Genomic DNA, 24,773 nt, shown 5'->3' on the forward strand with positions numbered 1-24,773 from the left:
TCTTTTGTACTTATACGAAACAGAAATGACACAGAATCTTCTCAAAGAGAAAAAGAGAAAAAGAAAAACCATCTTGCCAAGTTCTTTAAGTTCACATCCAGATATGATATATTGATGATGGCTTATCACACAACAATCCATATTTCAGTAAGTGTTTGCATCTCATATTTCCTAGTGATGTTAAGATAGGAAATCATGCAAGCTTACATTTAACTTATTCTAAGATGCACTTTGGAGAAGATTTCACTAGCAATGTTGAAAAAAGTACAGGTATTAATGATCCTGACATATGTCCACCGTACAGAATTTCAATGCAGTATAATTGAAACTACCAAGTGGCAATGGTGAGGTCATCCTTTCAAAAGTTTCACGAACGACATCATATCAGATAACCACGAAGTTAATGTATTGGTCGCAGCAACAACCCGGGGCCCATACTCTTTTCCTCGAATTCAACCACGAAAATTAGACTTATTATGAGTGTTGACTAACCATGAGCAAACAAGTACAAAGTTCAAGAGCATTGAGAATCCACAAATTCAAAAAAAGGTTGTGCCAAATACGGCTAAGGTAATCTATGCCTTGGAAAAGAAAATCTTTAGTTTTTGCGAAAAATTCAAAGTTTTGTAAACAGGAAATTTATAAAAATGACCACATTATTGATATTCATGTAAACACCGAAATGTTGACTACTGGGCTGGTCATACCCTCGTGGACGAGACGTCCACCAGCAGTGGCATCGACCCAGTGGTGTAAATAGTTATCAAAGGTCCCAGGATTATAATTTAGTACGCCAGACGCACATTTCGTCTACATAAGACTCATCAGTGACGCTCATATCAAAATATGTATAAAGCCAAACAAGTACAAAGCTGAAGAGCATTGAGGATCCAAAAATTCAAAAAGGTTGTGTCAATAACGCACTCAAGCATTTCCTTCCGTCAGGACTTGGCGTATAACGTATGACTCTTATTCAGAAAAAATATCTGGAAAATCAACTTGCCACTGCTGGTGGATGTTTTGTCCCCGAGGGAATCACCAGCCAAGTAGTCAACACTTCGGGTTGACATGAATATCATTACTGTTGACATTTTAATAAATTTCCAGTTTACGAAACTTTGAATTTACAAAAAAACTAAGGATTTTCTAATCCCAGGCATAGATTACCTTAGCCGTATTTGGCACAACTTTTTGGACTTTTTGATCCTCAATGCTCTTCAACTTTTTACTTGGTTGGCTTTATAAATATTTTGATATGAGCGTCACTGATGAGTCTTATGTAGACGAAACTCGCTTTTGGCGTACTAAATTATAATCCTGGTACCTTTGATAACTATTAATATATATTCTCTTATAATTGTGGTTAGTTAGCACTAATTTCTCACAAGAAGAGACGTTTATCGTCTAACACTGCAAGTTGTGTGATACTAATACAGTGATACTAAAAATGAGATAACTTGATTAAGTTGTTAAACATCATGAGACGATATTATAAAATTTCCATCTGCAAAAATGATCGGCGAAACGTTAGGTCGTCGATTTATCTAAAGGATACAAAACCCTGTTCATCTGCTTTAATTTTGCGAAATTGTATTACATTCCACAAAACGTTTTAAAATATCTGATTTTAAAGCGTCCAAAGAATAGTGTTTCAAACTGGTTTGTCAGTTAAAACAATTCGCGGTTTTGTTAATATTAACAGAACAAGACTTGCACAAGGGAATAAGTTTTAAATCCCATTAGCATTGCATATCGCTCGATATCAATTTTCGTTATCTTATTTGAATAGCAATACTCAACTCGCACATGGATCGCTTATTACAACTGTTATAAACATGAGAGGTAAAAAAAAACAGGTTTAATCCACCATTTTTCACACAAGAAAATTATTGTACCAAAATAGGAATATGACATTCGTTTTTATTTGTTTGAGCTTTTGACTTTGACATTTGATTTCCATTTTGAATTTATCTCGGAATTCGGTATTTTTATTATTTTACTATTTATTATTAAATTGAAATTAGTTAACTCGAGTTGATATCAAGCACTGTTCAATTCTCACTCGTTATGAAACCTATGAACATCAGTTAGATATATAAAAACTAAATAAGCCAATCTTAATGTTCCTTTACATTTTTGTTAGGTTGGAATCTTGTTTCTCAATCTTTTAATGTATTGGTTTGTGAACAGTTGTATATCTTTTCGTCGTTTCTTATAACCAGTGCTACTGTCTGGTTGTTACACTCTTTTTTATTGTTACCCCTTTAATTGTTTCGTATTTTCGCTGTTGACCTAAATCTGTATTGTGCGTCTTAAAGATATCATTCATCCAAAGTTAAACTAATTAACAATCATGATATATTTAAATTAATTGTTTAACTTTACCAAAATACAGTTTTGTGAGATCTATCTTAATCTTTTTTTATTTTTATTCGTTAAATTGCAATAGTTGCAAATAAAGTACGAACGATGAGGACCAAATTTCTGACAAGTTTTGCCAAATATATGCTTTGAAAACCAAAATTCCTAAACGTTTTGCCAAATACATACTTTATCACTTTCCTGTTAAGGGAACATGTTGTGTTCCGTTACAAACGTACTTTCATTGTCCGTTTAATTATACAAGTTAGCTATCATGATGTTTTTGATGATGTCACATAGGAAACTGTTCATCATAATCCATTTCTGTCTGTGAACTTTCTGTATGTCATTTAAATAAAAGCAACAGTAGTATACGGCTGTTCGAAATTCATAAATCGATTGACATAAAAACAAATCCGTGCTACAAACTAAAACAAAGGGAAACGCATCAAATATAAGAGGCGAAATACGACACAACAGAAACGCAACATAAAAATGAAACAGACACAGAAATATTTAACCTCGCGTACTTACGTATAACAGAACAAAGATACGGAGGTGCACCAATATGCTCCTTTATATGCTAGCTTTATAGGGTCTCGAATTATAATGCATTGCAGTTATAACAAAAAATTAAATAGAATCAAAGATGCCATAAGGATTTTAAACTGTCGCAAATAAACTGACAACGCCTTGGCGAAAATAAAAAGAAAATACCAACAGACAGACACCAGTTCATAAAACAAAACATAGAAAAATAATGACTAAGCAGTCCTTTCGAGATATTGTCATTAATGGTTTGATATTAAGTCATGGTTTTTCCGAAATTGGACTTTGCTATAATTATGAATGTGCCATGCCTTTACATTTTTCAATTATTAAATGACACCTTCTTCAAATGGGCTTCTTAAATAAGAACTCTTAATATATACAGTAATCATATATTATCATCTAATTGGGCAGAAGAACCCAGAAAAAAATGGAGGTGATCTAAGGTGCTCCAGAAGTTTGATGCATTGATAGCTTTACTGCAGCTGTCTAAAAATTAAATCGCTTAGGTTTATTTTTTGCTTGATCTTTCGAGACCTCATGAACCAGAGTTACTCATGATTTGATAATACTTGCCACAGCTAGCGTGCTCGGTCTGTCGGTCTTTCTGTTTTTGATCCGACACATAAATATGGTCTATCAAAATTAATTTATGAAGCGATCAGGTAGTTGTTAATGTCTGTGTCATTTTGATCTTTTGTGGATAGTTGTCTCATTGGCAATCATAACACATGTTTTTTTGGGGTTTTTTTTTATATAAGGACGCTGTTTGTTCTTATATTTACTGCCAAATGTGCGTCATTTATCGATTTGCGGCGTTCGATCCCACTTACTTCATCTCGACCACTTCATTACATTTATGAAACTTTCCCTCAAAGGAAGTAGACTGCATGCCTTTCAGTGTCGTGTCAGCCGATGGTTGTAGTCTGAATGATGCATGCTACACTCCCTTTCATTCCGTATATGAAATGTTCTGTGATGTAGACGACATTGTATAAGGTTAAAAGATCGACCTTATCATCTTAACTTGTCCCGAGTTTATACCGAATAATACATTTACTATCCGTCAAAAGGATAATAAATAAACCAATCATAGATACTAGGTTTGAAATTGTGTACTCCATAGGAGCGTTTCGTGTACAAGAGACTCAAAAGTGACTCTCAAATAAAAAAAAGTTAAAAAGCTTAAATAAAGTACGAAGTTGAAGAGCACTGAGCATTGAGCTTCGATTACCTAAAATTTCTAAAAGGTTTACATTGTATGTAAACTATTCCGTAGGTAAAAAATCCTTGTATTTCGGAAATCCAAGTTGTATGGATGAGTACAGATCTTATGTATATTATAAGTAAGAATGATAGATGCTTCAAAAATACCAACTGACATGCAGGGATGAAGTTGTTAATGTCTGTGTCATTTTGGTCTTTTGTGGATAGTTGTCTCATTGGCAATCATACAACATCTTCTTTTTTATATTATATCGCATTGTTAGTAGTAGAGAGGTGTTGACAGGAATATCAATAATGTAGTAATTTTTATAAATTTCCTGTTTACAAAACTTTGAATTTTTCAGAAAACTAAGGATTTTCATATCCCCGGCATAGATTACCTTAGATGTATTTGGCACAACTTTTGGGAATTTTGGATCCTCAATGCTATTCAACTTTGTCCTTGGTTGGCTTTATAAATATTTTGATATGAGCGTCACTGATGAGTCTTATGTTGACGAAACGCGCGTCTGGCGTACTAAATTATAATTCTGGTACCTTTGATAACTATTCACACCACTGGGTCGATGCCACTGCTGGTGGACGTTTCGTCCCCAAGGGCATCACCAGCCCAGTAGTCAACACTTCGGTGTTGACATGAATATCAATAATGTTGTCATTTTTATAAATTTCCTGTTTACAAAACTTTGAATTTTTCAGAAAAATAAGGATTTTCTTATCCCATGCATAGATTACCTTAGATGTATTTGGCACAACTTTTTGGAATTTTGGACCCTCAATGCTTTTCAACTTTGTACTTGTTTGGCTTTATAAATATTTTGATATGAGCGTCACTGATAAGTCTTATGTAGACGAAACGCGCGTCTGGTTGACTAAATTATAATCTTGGTATCTTTGATAACTATATATAACGCCTGATAAGAACAGCAAAGCAAAGATATGAAATTAAAGATGTACACCTCTGAAGGGTCAAAAATTTCTAGAATTAAACTTTTTTTCTAAACCTGATTTTGATGACCAATCTAAATAAATGTTTAACTAAAAAAACTATAGGAAGGTGTTAATACAAGAAAGTGTTATCATACTTTGTTGCTTTTTGTTATAAATGATTGAAAAAATACATATCTAAGAAATTTGAAATAGTTCCAAAACAAGATTTCAACGAGACTGAAACGTCAGAAGAATACATCCTTAATGCCATTCGTTCATTTTCTGCTATTTTGGTCCCTAAGCAAACTCGTTTTATTTTGCAATTCAAATCGTTTTATTCCCTCTTTGCAGGACACCAATAATTTGATATCGGATAGATGCTATTTTGCAGCTCAGATCATATAGGTCAACATGATGACGACCTGTCCACCCTACTGCCATTATCTTATATCGGAGAATGACGGCTGTTGAATCAGATGTTCTTAAGTATTTACGGTAGATAACGTTTATGCGTTTGTTTTTACTCGTACATGCTGATGAACACAAAGGTCTATTTTCAAGCAGAAAAATATTGGTTAAACAACGAACCACCGATATAAACAGGGATTTTATGTTCACTTCATACGCGCATCAATTATTTCCAATTCAATAGAATATCCGTGCGTTCATTGTTAGATCGGTTCACTTGAAATAATTCAAACTAAACTACCTCTCTTGGTGTTTCAGACCTATTGAAGATCGATTCAAAGCGTTCACATTAGCCCTTTAACCTATCTTAAGTGAACCGATCTAGTTTTAACTGTTCTAAATGCCCTAGTGTGGATTTGGTCTAATAAATCTTTTATAAATTTACCTGTGACTGCCGAGATGCAGCCCAGCTAAACCGATGTGCTAAATAGTTAGGGACTAACAAATCAAATTCAACATGTTCAATACTGCGAGATAAGCATTTATTCCGTTGCACATCTATATACCGAAAAGCTACAATAAAATAAAGACAATCGATAAAAACACAAATGTAACATTATGGACAAATCAACAAAAATAGTATCAAATAATAGAAAATATTATGTACCTCTCATGGAAACATATAATTCTAAATAAGAATTCAGTATCACATGTTATCGATTCACACATTGTCTAGAGTGACTCTAATTCGCATGTGGTTATCAAAATTTGTTTGCATCGTCAAAAACTAATAAAACAATTACATCCTACCAAAATGAATATGTTTACACTATATATACACAAAAATTGTAAGTATAAGTGACTTACATCGTGGCATCAGAAGGATAGTCCAAGAGAAAATTACCGTGATTTGACGGAAGTTTGTGAAAATTGTAATACAGAAAATACAGTCCGGTTTCTTTCCGGAAAATAAACGAATGTAAACATGAGACATGACATTACTATACCACTATAGTTAAGAAATAAACCTATACTTTTGGCAATTTGTGAATGTAAAATCTTGGTTTAAGTTTTAATTATAGCTATTGTAAGTTGCTAAATATAAGTTTCATAGAAACTACTAAATTTAGTATACTGTACCGTAGACCTTTACTCAAAACCAGATCATCTTCCAAAAGATAGTGATCCAAGGGTTAAGTCTAATAGTTTTGGATAACAAAGATTTATTACCACATATTGAGTAAACCAATGCATATTGAACGCCATGAATGCCTTATATTGATGATTATCATGCTCTATCATTATATACAGTGGTTACAACATTATATGTAGTGATCGCAACATTATATGTATGCAGTGGTTACATCATTATATGCAGTGATCGAAACATTATGTGTATGCAGTGGTTACAACATAATATGCATTTGTCACACCATTATATGTGTGCAGTGGTTACAACATTATATGCAGTGGTCACAACATTATATGCAGTGGTCACACCATTATATGTGTGCAGTGGTTACAACATTATATGCAGTGGTCACAACATTATATTCAGTAGTCACACCATTATATGTATGCAGTGGTTACAACATTATATGTAGTTGTCACACCATTATATGTATGCAGTGGTTACAATATTATATGCATTGGTCACACCAGTATATGTATGCAGTGGTTACAACATTATATGCAGTTGTCACATCATTATATGTATGCAGTGGTTACAACATTATATGCAGTTGTCACACCAGTATATGTATGCAGTGGTTACAACATTATATGCAGTGGTCACAACATTATATTCAGTAGTCACACCATATGTATGCAGTGGTTACAACATTATATGTAGTTGTCACACCATTATATGTATGCAGTGGTTACAACATTATATGCAGTTGTCACACCAGTATATGTATGCTGTGGTTGCAACATTATATGCAGTTGTCACATCATTATATGTATGCAGTGGCTACAACATTATATGCAGTTGTCACACCATTATATGTATGCAGTGGATACAACATTATATGCAGTTTTCACACTATTATATGTATGCAGTGGTTAAAACATTATATGCATTGGTCACACCATTATATATATGCAGTGGTAACAAGATTATATGCACTTGTCACACCATTATATGTATTCAGTGGTTACAATATTATATGCAGTTGTCACACCATTATATGTATGCAGTGGTTACAATATTATATGCAGTTGTCAGAACGGGAAAAGTATGCAGTGGTAACAACATTATATGTATTTAGTGGTTGCAACATTATATGCAGTTGTCATACCATTATATGGATGCAGTGGTTACAACATCATATGCAGTGGTCACACCATTATAAGTATGTAGTGGTTACACCATTATATGCAGATATCACACGATTATAAGTATGTAGTGGTTACACCATTGGATGCAGTGGTTACAACATCATATGCAGTGGTCACACCATTATAAGTATGTAGTGGTTACACCATTATATGCAGATGTCACACGATTATAAGTATGTAGTGGTTACACCATTATATGCAGTGGTCATACCATTATATGTATGCAGTGGTTATAACATTATAAGCAGTGGTCATACCATTATATGTATGTGGTGGTTACAACATTATATGCAGTTGTCACACCAGTATATGTATGCAGTGGTTATAAAATTATAAGCAGTGGTCACACCATTATATGTATGTGGTGGTTACAACATTATATGCAGTGGTCATACCATTATATGTATGCAGTGGTTATATTCCGAACCATATGAATGTTTCGACCATATGGGTATATACTCATATGGTCCGACCGTACGCGTATGGTCGGGGTAATTAACACTCTGTTACAGTTAACTTTTAATACTTCTTAACTCTTCATATGGTATGACCGTTGCTTAAAAAAGACGCTACCCAGCAGGCACACAACGTTGAACCAACGTTGAAAATATGTTGAAATTTGGTTGTAGCGTTGATCAACGTAAAATCAACGTTGTATCAACGTCAATTCTATCAACGTTTAAATCACGTTGTTGAATCAACGTTGATTTGTGGTTAAAATTTTCAACGTTGAACTGCCAACTTTGAATCAACATTGAATTTGAGTTGATGCTTTCAATGCTTTAATTGGTTGAAAATATAACGTTGATAAACGGTTTAGTTAAGGTTGATGACTTTAAGTGTCGACCAAAATTTCAACTTCAAGATGAGATTGAACCAAATTATTCTCGAGTTTTTATTGGTTTAATGATGTTTTTGAATAAATTCAATGATTACTGTTTCATATATAAATTAATCTTTAAATTGCGATAAAATTATTATAATTATTATAATTACTTGAAACGGATATCTTTTTCTAATTGGCACATGCGTAGAAGACCGACATTTTGAATTTATTTGCGCCAATTTGATTACGACATCAAGTTAAGAGTTGCTCTCAGCAGTGTAAAGTAAGTATAATTTTCATTTCTTGTTTAATTTAATGATAGTTATATGATAATTTAAGATATACAATAGTGTAGCGTTTACCGTAATTATATGCATGATATGAGTATAGTGATTTAAGCAGATCAGATATAATTTATAATTATACACACATGTGTTTGTAGTCTCGGGGAACAGCAAGGTTGACCTTAAGATATATTTGTACATTGATTGGGTGCGGCAACTTATTATGTTAAGACTTGAAAAGGGAGAGTGATTTTATGAACATTGATTTGGTAATTTAAAGCAAAAGCGTATGGCAAAGAATTCTATCATTGCAGATATTGGGAGGACGCGGAGTCATAATATATCATGGAACATCGGTTGAAAAAAAAAAATATTCGTCTGGCAAATAATAATATATAATTATTGAAGTTCACCTATGCGATCTAATACTAGTTCTTTTACATGTTTTATATGCTGATATAATTACAAGTCAAAGATTTACAACACATGGCATTCTTGACCTTGCAACACATTCAAAACAAACAAATTCTTTTTTTCTGGGTCAGAATAGATGTCACTCACAGCATGTATTCCGAGGATTTATCAATGAAGCAATACGGCAGATAAGAAACAGGTGTGACCATAACAAATTAATACACAATGATCTGTCCATTTTCAACGTGGTCTATATGATAACTCTAAATAGATGCTTTATCAATTGACCGTATTGAATTATTACTGCACAAAAAAAGTCAAGGAAATAAAACAAATATTATCTATTTTTAATGTCTAAACTTAATCCATATGCATGCAAATGAAAGTTAAATAAGACGTATCACGAAAGACTGGAATATATTGCAGTTTAAAGAAAAATGTAAACACAGGTTCAAAGTTTAGCAACCGTGCCGAAAGTATCTATTGATGAAAGATCATGAAAAAATTAGATGTAAAGTATGACATATATTGTTTCTCGAGATGAGTGACTGTCAAGATCTTGATGCTTGTGGTGCATTATTGTTTCTCAAGATGAGTGACTGTCAAAATCTCGGTGCTTGTGGTGCAGTTTTGTATCTCAAGATGAGTGACTGTCAAGATCTCGGTGCTTGTGGTGCAGTATTGTTTCTCAAGATGAGTGACTGTCAAGATCTCGGTGATTGTGGTGCAGTATTGTATCTCAAGATGAGTGACTGTCAAAATCTCAATGCTTGTGGTCCCCCTTGAGAGGGAAAAATTGGTTGATTATATAATGAATCACTGAAGCATGACTTGAGCCCCCCCTTTTCCCTCTATTATTAAGTCAGTGGACCCCTTATGAAAAGTTCAGGATCTGCCACTGATTCCAGAATCATGTTTGATTCTCGACTGGACAAACTTCCCGTAATGCTACAATAATAATTATTGGACTTAAGTTTTTCAACCAATTATTGAAAAAATGTAAGATCACAACAATAGATTATAGTGATCTCCGAGGAAAATTCAAATCAGAAAGTCCTCAATGAAAGGTTTTGGATGTCCAAATTTTGTAAGCGTGTTTATTTATTAGTTCAGGAGGGAATTAATAATTTGAAAATGCTGTAATTAAATAAACGTATTTTTTTTTAGATGATGTCTTAAAAAAAATCCATGTCTGTAAAGTACATCTCGGGTAAAAAGAATAAATATGCCTATGGTGTCCAAGCCTGACCGATTGAAATAATAAGAGGTGAGTATTGAAATATACACCATTGTTTTTTTTTTTCACATAAAAGTGTGTGAGATTTTGGTCACAATTTCTTTTAAATTGGCCCTGCATCTTTGTCTACTAAAATCTTTAGGTTTGTTTTTATTGAATTGATTTATTATTTACTATCTGAACTCAAGTTTTAAAAAAACGGTCATGATAGCTATTAATAAATATTTAAAGAAATAACTATATCATTCATATGACACTAGAGTTCTTTATTTGGGCTGCATAATGAAATTAACCCACTTATGTAAAAGATAGTACAATATGTTTTTTGTTCTGTTGCAGATGCTGTAGTAACAAGTTTCGAATGTAAAAATTAGAGACCACAATATGGAACAACAGTACAAGATGTCTAGCAGATGGACTATTTTTTTTTTAAATAAAATTAAGTAATCAGATTAATTGTGTTTGTTTGACATTGTAAGGGGCATATGTGGGTAACTTGTTATATAACTACTGTGTTATGTCACAAACATATTTTGAGTGTGAACATAATAGTTATAGGTAAAGCAAGATCATGTCTATTAAGAAAAGTGAAGGCACAAAAATGTATAACAACAGAACTACAAACTACATGTACACCAACCACCAACATATAGTTGTGCGATAGTTTTATTACACATAAAATGGCATTGATGGATATAATAAAGGGTAATAATTTCAGCTGTTAAAAAGGCTCAATTCAACCATTGTTCAACATCCTATTCTCCACATTTACCACATTAAAAGTTTACCTGGGCACACATCCAACCTATTTTCAACATACACTGATCACAGTTCAACAAACATTCGACCTGATTTCAACATACACTGACCACAGAACAACCAACATTCAACCGGATTTCAACATACACTAACCACACTTCAACCAACATTCGACCTGATTTCAACATACACTTACACAGAACAACCAACATTCGACCTGATTTCAACATACACTTACCACAAAACAACCAACATTCGACCTTATTTCAACATACAACAACCACAATTCAACCACCAATCGACATGTTTTCAACAAACCTCGACCAAAATTCAACCTATTTTCAACGTTGAAATCTGACGTTGAAACAACGTTATGTTTTCAACGTCATATCAATTTTCAATCCAACACTACTTTTCAACATGAATTCAACGTTGAAATCTGACGTTTGTTCAATGTTGATTCAACGTTGTTGTGTCTGCTGGGTATCATATAGGCGATTTTATTATTTTTATCCTTCGGATGACGGAGTTTAGGAGAGGATAAAGCGTAAACTACGTTTGTTCGTCAGTCTATCACGGTTAAACTTTGCATTTAGGTCAAAATCAAAACAAACTGGGAGTCAAGGAAGAATGTTTTACTATAAGTGTTCATATTTTGGATAGTAACGAATGTCCATGAAAAAAATGGGTCATCTCGACCTTATTTAATTCTCGGTTTTTCATTTATAAACAAAGAAAGATATATTTTGCATCACCCATCTTTGAAAATAACAATGACAATGAAAAAATGTAGGTCGCCTCGACCTATAATTTACACACGAATGATTTTGATTTTTGTTAAGGTCTGGAATATGGCACAAAAAAATCAAGTGTTGTCACCTCAACACCAAAAAAACTCGACAACCGTTATTATGTCTCTTAATAAAAAAAAAACCTATTGTTTTTTTCTGTAAATTTGTGTTGTTGGTGTATTCATTCTTCTCACATGCTGTACAAACTTTAAAAGACTTTACCAACTGAAACCGTTGTTAGGTAATGACCATTTAACTTCAGGTGGGTGGGGTGGGTATGTTTTTTTTTCTTCTGAAAAGGCCATTTTTATTCCCAAATTGATGAAAATCTACTTTTGAACAAAATTCTGTTCAAGCAGAGGACACAAAGGATTATATTGAATCAAGATTTTCTCAATACATTGTGTAAAATTTTGAAAAAAATAGTTTCATTGATAGCGTTAAAAAATAAATAAAATTGTTCACCAAATAAATGTCTAACTCGAATTTTTGAAAATGAATGGTTGCTCCCTTAAGAAGCTGTTTCCAATAATCATCAATACTCTTTTAAGAAAATCATATGAAACACAAGCCTTGGTAAATTATATGAATTGGGAAATGTATCTTTGTCTTTGTATCTATATATTCTCCACAATCAGAAGTATCATTTATTTAGAAATGGAAAATAATGTTTGGATTATAAGTACTGTAGTTTATAAATTTATAAATTATTAAGAAACTAAGGTTTCAACTCCCTCAGGCAAAGTTGGCTTTAGATGAATTTGGCTATTTATTTTAGGTATTTGTTAACATACAGCTCTTCACCGGTTTCGGTACTTATACATCTTTGGATTTCAAATGTTTGGCTTTGAGCGTTCCTTGATGAAGGTAAATCCAGAAAAGCGCTTCGGACGCAAGAAATTAATAACGTGTTGTTTTCAATATTTTACATCACTGGGTCGATACCTCTGCTGGTGGACTATCAGTCCCCGAGGGTATCATCAGCTCGGTAGTCAGTATTTCGGTACTGACATGATTTAACAAACTTTACTAAAATTGTCCGTTTATAAATTTAAAAATTATTAAGAAACTAAGGTTTCAACTCCCTCAGGCAAAGTTGGCTTTAGATGAATTTGGCTATTTATTCTAGGTATTTGTTGACATACAGCTCTTCAACGGTTTCGTTACTTATACATCTTTGGATTTCAAATGTTTGGCTTTGAGCGTTCCTGATGAAGGTAAATCCAGAAAAGCGCTTCGGACGCAAGAAATTAATAACGTGTTGTTTTCAATATTTTAATGCATATTCAGAATAGATTTTCAAGGAAGGTATTCGTTCACAAACAGTATAGTATCGGGTATTGTATTTATTGGTATAAAGACAAACAACACCACATGGAAAACGCAACACCAACTTAAACCACTAGGCAGACTATCCCATCAAAATATAAGATAAAAGAAGTAATTCATGCATTGAGTTAACTTCACAACGTTTAGCAAAATCAGCATACCACTATTTATATACTATTTTTACTGGAAAAGATCAGTTCAATCACCACGGTCAATTCCTTGAACAAATGATTCAAAGCAGAGATGTTAAAAATTTTAATAAAATATAACGTATATTAATACTATTAAAACTTATGCACTGCATTAATCTCTTCAAACTAATCTTACGACAATTACTATGAATTATACAAAAAATAAACAATGACTATTTATTATTTATAACTGTTGGTGTAAATGTCCTTTGGTTTTTTGAGTCTTTGTTTACTCCTTGGTTTTGATTGTTATTGTCTTAAAGGTTTACTAACAAAAATGATTTTAAATATATTCATCTCTAATAGGTCAATCAGTCTTGATTGACATTGCCACCCAAAAAAAATAGCTGTATCCAGTATGGCACAGCTATTGCTGTGTAATTTAAACACCAGTCTCATGATAATGGCATAGATCTATTTTCTTCATTAGTAAAACTGTCTGCAGTGCCATTGGAATAAGCGAATTTGAAACATCGAATATCGCTTTCAGTAGCATTGCCTTGTCGGAAAAAATAGTTTCGTCATTGTCACACAATGTTATTCTCAAGTTTGTGGTAAACAATTCCTTCACAGCTTCTGTGCTACTACAGTTCAGCATCTTCAATGAGAATACTACATAACGAACATATCACAATGACTTCATACTAATTAAATATACTATCGTATGATTGCAGTATATACACGCGTGATCATAATTTAACATAAGCATACTAAAAGTTGAATCAATATACTATATACGCAGCTACAGTTTCAATGAAACCTGGTATTGAAAGAGTAATATATTTATATATTTACACTCAAAATGAAGGTATTGTTCTAATGTTGCTACAGAGACATGAAAGTTCACAGTGGAAAAATTGAAATCACATTTTTGACGTAAAAAAAAGTGTTCTCAACTGACATTCGTTGTGAATTTATTAATATAGGTCAATATATTCAGCAGACTTTTCTGTACCGGCAGTTTGGAATAGATGCAATCAACATTTATTAATGTTAATTAGTTATTGAGAAGACCTAAGCAGATTAAATAATCATTCGTTTAGCCTTGTTAAGTAATCACCTGTTTGCCTATACCAAGTTTTCATGGGGAAAAAAATAAAATATACTGGTACTAGATAAAGCCAAGTTTTTTCAAAATTGCTTTCATTGGTGTTGCTATACATTTGTGTTTTTTTTCATTTTCATCGTATAAACTTGCTATAGCCATAGCTATACATCCTGTTGGATTTGGCTGATTGTCAGACCTGACAGTTGTTTTATCTTCAACAATATAAATGCATGTACCCGAGTCACCTGGTGCAAACGAAAGGTTTTCAAACAGTACTTGGTTGAAAAACCGAAAGGAGTGTCTGCCACTTTTTATATTTTCTTCCAATTTTGGAAGAACTACTTCTTGAAAATGAACTTGGAAAGGAACGTGCTGTAATCTTGGACATGCGCTTTCAATATTTTGTATTTGACCTTGCAAATCTTCAAAATATAAAGTTGAACCACGTGGCTTCGTTTTGAAGTTATCATCATCCTTATCATAATCTTCAAAAGTTACATCTGATTCAGAATACCCAGAGGTGAGACCAACATATCTTGCTTTCACTGTACCACGCAATGTTCTCAGTGAAATATAATTGTCATTGAGGTATGGACTTTTAATACCTACAAAAAAGATGACAAGGATATATGTCCATAGAGAAGGAGGCAAAACTTGCACAATCAAATTTCGATGTTCAGTGTTCAGTGCAATTATTTTAATATTCACCATACTGTTGCATATATCTAAACCAAAACATTTACCTACTTTAATCACATCTCAAACTCTTTCCTGATACGGAACAGACGGACGGATGAACGGTCCAGAAAACATAATGCTCCTCTTCTCACGTTAGATGGCAAAAAAAAAACCCAAGAACTAATATCATTTTGCTTGTAAGTGAAATATGATGAAAAAGTAATAGATATGATTAATTTAGAAAATTTTTATAGGGAACCCTGTGTCTCGCCTTCGATTGCTACTGTCATTGTAAAGGTGTAATGTTGACTTAAAAAGTGTTTTCATTTATCAGTAAAATACAGCATTTAACCAGCATTCTTATAGTATTGCATGGCAATACATGGTCTCCTACGGATTGAAAATGCATTACTTATTGTTGTGCGTTTGTTTTCTCTATATTGGCTAGAGGTATAGTAGAAGGGTTGAAATCTCAAAAAACATGTATAACCCCACCACATTTTCGCGCCTGTCCCGAGTCAGGAGCTTCTGGCCTTTGTTAGTCTTGTATGCTTTTTAATTTTAGTTTCTTGTGTATAGTTCTGAGTTTAGTATGACGCCCTTTTCACTGGACTAGTATACATATTTGTTTATGGGCCCGCTGAAAGACGCCTTCGTGTGCGAGGAGTTTATCGCTGCATTAAAGACCCATTGGTGGCCTTCGGCTGTTGTCTGTTCCATGGTCGGGTTGTTTTCTCTTTGGCACATTCCCCATTTCCATTCTCAATTTTATCTAGTAATTAATTAGTATCTCATCAAAAGATTAATTCTAGGGAAAGTAAAAAATATGAGGTATTTCCCTTTGAACAGAAATCTAGTAATTAATAAGTTTTTTTTTGTAAAAAATTAAGTCTTTTTAGGGCTTTTTAACTGAACAAGGAGAAAAGCTAAAACTGTGAAAATCGAACTTGACCTATAACTTGTCATAAAAATACAATACACCAAATATCAAATCAATTTTTTCAAGCATGAAGAAAAAAGTGTAGAACTGATTTGCCGGACTGACAGATGGACAGTTCGACATACGGACGGACCGACAGACGGACGGAGTACAAACCTAAAGTCCCCTTTGACTTCGTCGGTAGTGGACGACAAAGAATCAAAACATTTCCTTTAGATGCTATTTCTTGATATTGAAGATGAGCTTCTGTCCAAGTTCTATAAAAATCCAGGAAGGTTTACAAACTTATAAAAAAAAACTAGACTGCTTATAAATGTATCAATGTTAAATGTGTTTCTGTTAAAGATATATGGACCAAGGCCTGCCTCATCAGTATCCCTGACCATATGTTTTCCTGTATGTAATATTAAGAATTTTTCGAATTTGATTTTCTTGTATATATGGAGATATTGTTGCAGTTCCCTGTAACCCCATACGTAAATCTTAAACAATTCTTAGTATAACAAAAAGGAAAACATATTGCCATTATATCATATATTATCATTATGTCATATCAACATAATTAATTTGTGTAAAAAAAAAACTAACAAGTGAAACTGCGAGCTACTGCTCACTGATGATACCCCCGCCGCAAGTGGATAATATTAATAGTGTAAAAATATGGAAGTGTTCGGTAAACAGGAAGTTGTCGAGTGATGAATCTGAAAACGCATCACACGGTATAGCTGACTTATAAAAATCCTGAAACCAAATTTCAGAAATCCTTGTATTGTAGTTCCTGAGAAAAAGGTGACGAAAATTTGTAACTTGGTTATCATGTGCATGATGTGTAAAATCATACAAGTGTTCGGTAAACAGGAAGTTGTCGAGTGATGAATCTGAAAACGCATCACACTGTATACCTGACTTATATAAATCCTGAAACCAAATTTCAGAAATCCTTGTATTGTAGTTCCTGAGAAAAATGTGACGAAAATTTTCAACTTGGCTATCATGTGTAAAATCATACAAGTGTTCGGTAAACAGGAAGTTGTCGAGTGATGAATCTGAAAACGCATCACACGGTATAGCTGACTTATAAAAATCCTGAAACCAAATTTCAGAAATCCTTGTATTGTAGTTCCTGAGAAAAATGTGACGAAAATTTTTAACTTGGTTATCATGTGCATGATGTGTAAAATCATACAAGTGTTCGGTAAACAGGAAGTTGTCGAGTGATGAATCTGAAAACGCATCACACAGTATACCTGACTTATATAAATCCTGAAACCAAATTTCAGAAATCCTTGTATTGTAGTTCCTGAGAAAAATGTGACGAAAATTTTCAACTTGGCTATCATGTGTAAAATCATACAAGTGTTCGGTAAACAGGAAGTTGTCGAGTGATGAATCTGAAAACGCATCACACGGTATAGCTGAATTATATAAATCCTGAAACCAAATTTCAGAAATCCTTGTATTGTAGTTCCTGAGAAAAATGTGACGAAAATTTTCAACTTGGCTATCATGTGTAAAATCATACAAGTGTTCGGTAAACAGGAAGTTGTCAAGTGATGAATCTGAAAACGCATCACACGGTATGGCTGACATATATAAATGTTGATACCAAATTACAGAAAGGGTGGACATGTAGTTCCTGAGAAAAATGTGACGAAAGTTTCATGGGACGGACTGACTGACGGACAGACTGACGGACGGACGGACGGACTGACGGACGGACGGACGGACGGACAGACAGAGGTAAAACAGTATACCCCCCCCTTTTTTAAAGCGGGGTATAAAAAAACACACCAAAATATAGCATAGAACTAACAATTTTCAAAGAAGTGAAAACAAGGGAAAACTATATAGCATTGTATCTCATATTATCATTTAAAACTGGTTGAACTTCTTTGTCAAAAAGATTACTAGAAATTTTTATTGGGGGATCTCCCGATGAACAAATCTTTGCTTTAACCTATCATGATTTATTTTCGTGTTTCGTTAGGTATTCTAAACTTAAGATAAGATTACCATTGCTCCTTATAAGATTCCTAGGAAAACATTTTTATTATAATACTATTGTAGCTAAGAAATAAACCTACGGTTTTGGTAATAAGTGGCTGTAAAATCACGCTTTTATCTTGATTTCTACAGAAAAAACTTTATTTATTTACATTTTTCTCTAGACCTACTTTATTTAAAAGTAAATAATCTACAAAAGATAGTGGTCCCAGGTTTGAGTCTAGATACTAGTTGAGTAAATCAATTCCATATCACCTAAATACGTGTCCATAGGAAATGCATATAATTACAAGGGATTATGGTAAGATATGCTACATTGCTCCTCGACCCAACTGATTAATTTGCTGTTTTTCTGTTATTGAATCCCAATCGTCCCCATCTTTTATTAAAATTGATCCACAATGTAGGACTTGTTGTCTTTTTTCCATTTCAGGTTCATGATCGTCAATAGAAAATCATTAATAACGCATATTTGATCATGGCGAACAAGTGCCTAAGAGTATTCATGACCCGATTGAGACATTTTAATGAGTATGAGTTCGCATGCATAGGAGGAAAAGATTACCCTGTCGACGCATCTTGTTCCTCTTAAGAGTTCATGCAATTCATCAAGGTTTTATTGCTACGTGGATTCGTCTCTTCCTAAATCAGTTTTGTACATCGGTTTACTACTGTCGCCTTGCGGTCCGTTTATGAGTGTGTTCATGCTTTATGCATTTAAACATGTTAAAAATGCATTATTTTTTCATTGGATCGTGTTAAGATAAAAGAGGGGTCTAAATTCAAGTTCAAAGAAATGTTTAATAGTTTGTCAAAATGTTGTTTAGATCATGTTTTTTTTTCTTAAAAATATAATAAAAAGTATGGGTCGCTGAACATTTTTCACGCTACAGGTTGTGCAATATTGTCAGATTTTGTATAACTTGTGTATGGAAAGTCCATTTTTTTCTGTGATGAAAAAAAACCATAGAAATTAAGATAAAATATAAGTAGATAGCCTCATACTATTCAATCAGATAAGAAAAAGTAAACAAGAGTGCACAGGCTGAAATGTCTCGCCTTCTTCACTAATCATTGATATTATGTTGATAGTCCTAAATGTAAGTTTTACTACAACTATCACATAAAGTTAACATGATTTAAGAAAATTAGGTCAAGGACATATAACAAAACAAGAAATACACCTTACAATCATTCAATACACTAAGTATAGTTGACCTATTGCTCAGAGTTTCTAAGAATCAGACTTAACCAAGAAAACTAAACATTGACTAATGAACCATAAAATTTAGTTCAATGTCAGATGAACCATTCCAGGCAGACATGTTCAGCTTACAATTCTTCCATACAACAAATATAGTTAACCTAATGTTTATAGTTTAAGAACAATAATGTGTCCCTAGTACATGGATACCCCATCCGCACTCTAATTTGCTATAATCAGTGGAGCGTGAAAATGGGGTTAAAACTCTAATTTGGCATTAAAATTGGATATATCATGTCATAGGGAACACAAGTTTCAAGGTAATTGAATTTCAACTTTAACTTGAAGTGGGACAGACAGACGAACGAACGGACGGACGAACGATTTGATGCACGAACGGACGGACACACAGACCAGAAAACATAGTGCCCATCAATTGGGCATCAAAGCAGACCAAAACCCAAAATTAAACACTGAGCAATGAACCATGAAAATGAGGTCAAGGTGAAATAAAACCTGCAAGACTCACATGCACATCATCAAATATTTCCATACACCAAATATAGTTGACCTGTTGCATGTAGTGTTAGAAAAAAAGACCAAATCCCCCAAACTTAATTTTGACAACTGAACCGTGAAAATGAGGTCAAGGTCTGATGATGAGACATACCAGCTAGACATGTACATCTTAGTAGAATAGTAAATAAAGGCAACAATAGTAAACCTATTGCATACAGTTAAGGAAAAACAGACCAAGCACAAAAATTTAACTATAACCACTGAACCATGAAAATGAGGTCAAGGTAAGATGACATCTGCCAGTTGGACATGTACACCTTAAAATCATTCCATACACTGACTATACTAGACCTATTGCTTATAGTATCTGAGATATGGACTTGACCACCAAAACTTAATCTTGTTATCTACCCTTATGTGGGAAAGTTGAAAAAAAATCATCGAACAAAAACATACGGCCGTATAATATGATAAAACACTATCTGAAAAACACTGAAAATTAAAAAAAAAAGTTATTTTTAAAAGTTTGCTTCACACAATATCTAATAATATTGAAAACAATATTTCAGCAATATTTTTTTAAAAAGTTTGTCAAATTAATTGATTTCTAAATGACTACGAAGCTGTCTCTAAATCAATAATAACAGAACTATTGATATAACTCAAACAAACTACCAAAAAATTGTAACGGTAGAAATGTTGCACCAATTACAACTGATTTTTATAGTTCCTTCTGATGTTGTACTGTTATACCACTTTCCCAGGTTAGAGGGAAGGTTGGGATCCCGCTAACATGTTTAACCCCGCCACATTATTTATGTATGTGCCTGTCCAAGTCAGAAGCCTGTAACTCAGTGGTTGTCGTTTGTTACATATTTGTTTTTCTTTCATTTTTTTACATAAATAAGGCCGTTAGTTTTCTCGTTTGAATTGTTTTACATCGTCTTATCGGGGCCTTTTATAGCTGACTATGCGGTATGGGCTTTGCTCATTGTTGAAGGCTGTACGGTGACCTATATATAGTTGTTAATGTTCGTGTCATTTTGTTCTTTTGTGGATAGTTGTCTCATTGTCAATCATACCACATCTTCTTTTTTATATGTCTGATAAGCTTTAATTTCATGTTTTTTAATAAGGGTATATACAAGTGAGCATCTTAGCAAAATAAATGTAGAATTTGTCCTTGAGACACAGATGATGCCCCGCTAGGATATCATATAAGGTTTGTAAAGAGCATAACTCTAGATCTCTTTTTTTTTCGATTTGAAAATAAACGCATCATCCTGGTAATACATATCAGGATTAAAAATTTGTTTCCCGGATGCAAGTCTCCAAAAGATATCACCAAGTGAAACTGTTTCGACAAATGGCTTTGTTTTCGCTAAGTACTTTACCTTTTATTTCTCAAATTCTCCAAATCTATAATCAGGAAGAGCATTATATTAAACAGGAATGAAAGTATTACATTACCTAAAAAATCTACTGATTTTGCATCTAACATTGTGTCGTTCAAAATATCGTGTTGATCAATTTTGACGTTATCCTCATCTAGTATCACTACAGCTGCGTCTACACTTGTTTCATGTTCATTGCCGTAGTGGAAAGCCTCATTGAATACCCACCCACATCCAATTTTTAAATCTGGATTAATTTTGTCAAAACATATAACTTGAGTTTTTGAAAGATGACGTTCACTTTTATTTCCAGCAATAAGTGTTTCCTTGTTCTGAACAACATGGGCACATGTCAAAAAAGCATTGAAACCATGCATTTTAACAAAACCACCCAACGTTCCAGATGGACTCGACAAACCAATATGGTCACCTATTTTAATCTTTGCCATGAATCTTACATGTCCTTCAGCTATGGAAGTATCTTTGCCGTTATCGGTTTGAGGAAAATGTGCTTCACCAAATGGAATCACTCCTTTCTTCTGACACCACAGCTGTATTTTCGTTTTCCTTAAAGGGTGTACACATATCATTGTTAATTTGCTATGTTTTTCGAATAAAGCAACTGCCTGATCTCCTGGTATAGACATCGGCGATTGCCCTAAAGGGTTAGTAGGTGACAGCTCAGTCGGTTTATCAGTGCATTGGCTTTTTGTATTTTCATCTGTATTTGTTGGAAAACTTTGATTTATTGGAATACTATGAAAATACCTCGGTATTCCTTTCACAAACTTGTCAACTTCGACAATAATGACTGCTTCCTTGGAGCAGATTCTAGAATGACCTTTCCTATTATGTCTATCACATAGACAAAAGAAGCCAGGCCATATATCGATAACTCTATCAAAAACACATCTTGTTTCCAATTCTATGCGAAACTGTTTGATAATGCTCCAGCTAATTGCCTTAGAAATAGAGCTTCTACTTTTTTCCATTGAGTCAATCAAAATATCACTCAGCTCAGCCGGTTTGATATGTTTTGCTAAGAGCAATCTTGCTGCCAAATCATAATTCTGTTGAATGCATTCTGACATCGTTAAATTTTCACTACGTTTCATATGATTATACATCCTTTCAAACACAGTGGTAGATTTTCCAGGGGAACTGTCGTTAGAAGATACCTTTGTTTGACCTACAATTCAATGTATACTCCAAGTAAACTTTTTCTCTTAAACAATATATGATTTTGTTGATTGGAGTACAGAACCAATGCAATCACATCAGCTAGAAATTATTAATATGAAATGACTATTATCTGTTTGCATTGGATGTATAATTCATGTAAAAGTGTTTTTTTTTTTATAGTTTTGTGTATACAACTGGGTATTAAACTAATAAATGGGGAATGTGTCCATAGGGACACAGAGGATGTCCCTTCTAGCATATAACGATATAAAGGGACATAACTCGAGAACTGTGAAAGTAAAGCTGTCAAAATTTGAACTTAATCTGAGTTTAGTTGTAATAAGCATTTCATTAAACTTAATTGAGACACATTTAAGTTAAGAGAACAGAAACGAAAAAAATTAGTAATATTTCCATTTGTAAAGGGGCATAACCCTTGAATGGTACTACTTGTAGGCCCAAGACCACAATTAATGACCGCTCTTTTTATTGTCCACAAATATAGTTCCTTTTAATTAGAGTGTATTTTTCCTTATTTTATTTTCTTCCCCTTTCTCACTAATTTCTTAGATTTTTTTTTTTACACAAAACAAATGTCAAGATTTTACAAATCAATTAAAGATTTCTTCTTCAAACTTTTTAAATCTAAAATTAAATAGTTGACACAGTATAGGTTTCTGACACAGAATGAATGTGGTCTAATGAACTTAAAAGTTTTTTTTTGCCTTTGAGCAATTCACTATGCTGTTGAATATTAATCCTCTCAGAAAAATGTTTGAAGAAATTTTCTTTTTATTTATGAAATCTAAAATGAGAAAAATTTAACCCCCCCCCCCCCACCTTTGTTTTCACATCCCCGTTTCACTTTTTCCAAAACTGATATCAATTCAAATTTCTAATGGAGTTTGCAACAATAACTACTCTTTTAAATACATCATAAAATATTAAAATGTAAAATAAAGTGCTTGTTATCACTGAATGGTAAAGATTGGATGGCAGTAAAAGTTAATATACATTGTTTATTGTATAAAACAATAAAAAAAAACTTCATCAGCAACATTTTATATTGGCAAATTTCCGATGAAGTTATTTACATAAAGTTATTGGCAAATAAAAATAGAAAACAAGAGGCTGTCACAACGACAGCAAACCGGATTTATTTACATTTATTTGTGTCCTGGCAATATCACAAGAACCATTACTGATGAATGGTGAAAGTGAAAATCATCAATATCAAATTTGACCTCTATTTTGTCATCAGTATCAACATTTTGAAATAATAATATTTGAAAAGCTTAGATTGAATGGTTCATGAGTAAATGCAACAACGTGAATGGAAACGCCATTTTACGATCTTTCAAGAACCATAACTCCTGAACAGTAAAAGTCAAAATCGTCATTATGGAACTTGACCTCTATTTTGTCATCAGTAACAACATATTAAAATTTCAAAAGCTTTGGTTGAATGGTTCATGAGAAAATGCACGGACACGACGGGAAACACCATTTTTCAATCTTTCAAGAACCATAACTCCTGAACGGTAAAAGTCAAAATCGTCATTATTGAACTTGACCTCCATTTTGTCATCAGTAACAACATATTAAAATTTGGGAAGCTTTGGTAGAACAGTTCATGAGTAAATGCACGGACACGACTGAAAACTCCATTTTTCAATCTTTCAAGAACCATAACTCCTGAACGGTAAAAGTCAAAATCGCCATTATTGAACTTGACCTCCGTATAGTTGTCAGTAATAACATATTAAAATTTTAAAAGATTTAGTTGAACGGTTCATGAGTTAATGCACGGACAACATTTGATTGCCGTCTTTCAAGAACCATAACTCCTGAACGGTAAAAGTCAAAATCGCCATTATTGAACTTGACCTTCGTATAGTTGTCAGTAATAACATATTAAAATTTTAAAAGTTTTGGTTGAACGGTTCATGAGTTAATGCACGGACAACATTTGATTGCCGCCCGCCCGCCCGACCGCCCGGCCGCCCGCCCGCCGTACATCCCCAAATCAATAACCGACATTTTTGTCACAAAAATCCGGTTAATGACATCATAGTCATGTCTGGCAAATGTCAAACATACATTATCTAAAAACATTTTAGATAAGATAAGGAAAAAAAGCTTCATCAGCAACATTTTA

General features: G+C 33.3%; 1 protein-coding gene and 1 long non-coding RNA gene across 2 annotated transcripts in view; one reads left to right on the forward strand and one right to left on the reverse strand.

Moving 5' to 3' along the window:
- The first annotated feature begins 8,391 nt into the window (after nt 1-8,391).
- LOC143048943 (uncharacterized) lies at nt 8,392-11,028 on the forward strand. The gene is made up of 2 exons (XR_012969949.1): nt 8,392-10,606; nt 10,916-11,028. It is a non-coding gene; the product is annotated as an uncharacterized LOC143048943 (long non-coding RNA).
- Nucleotides 11,029-14,604: 3,576 nt separating this feature from the next.
- The window catches only part of LOC143049714 (uncharacterized), a 74,480-nt gene continuing 64,311 nt past the window's right edge, over nt 14,605-24,773 (reverse strand). The window contains exons 8-9 of the mRNA XM_076223388.1: nt 21,510-22,622; nt 14,605-15,299 (exon numbers count right to left, since the gene is read on the reverse strand). Of these exons, the coding sequence (XP_076079503.1) occupies nt 14,758-15,299; nt 21,510-22,622 (1,655 nt within the window). The 3' untranslated portion in view covers nt 14,605-14,757. The remainder of the gene's footprint in view (nt 15,300-21,509; nt 22,623-24,773) is intronic.

The sequence above is a fragment of the Mytilus galloprovincialis genome, chromosome 10 (assembly GCF_965363235.1).
Source record: "Mytilus galloprovincialis chromosome 10, xbMytGall1.hap1.1, whole genome shotgun sequence".
NCBI classification, from domain to species: domain Eukaryota; kingdom Metazoa; phylum Mollusca; class Bivalvia; order Mytilida; family Mytilidae; genus Mytilus; species Mytilus galloprovincialis.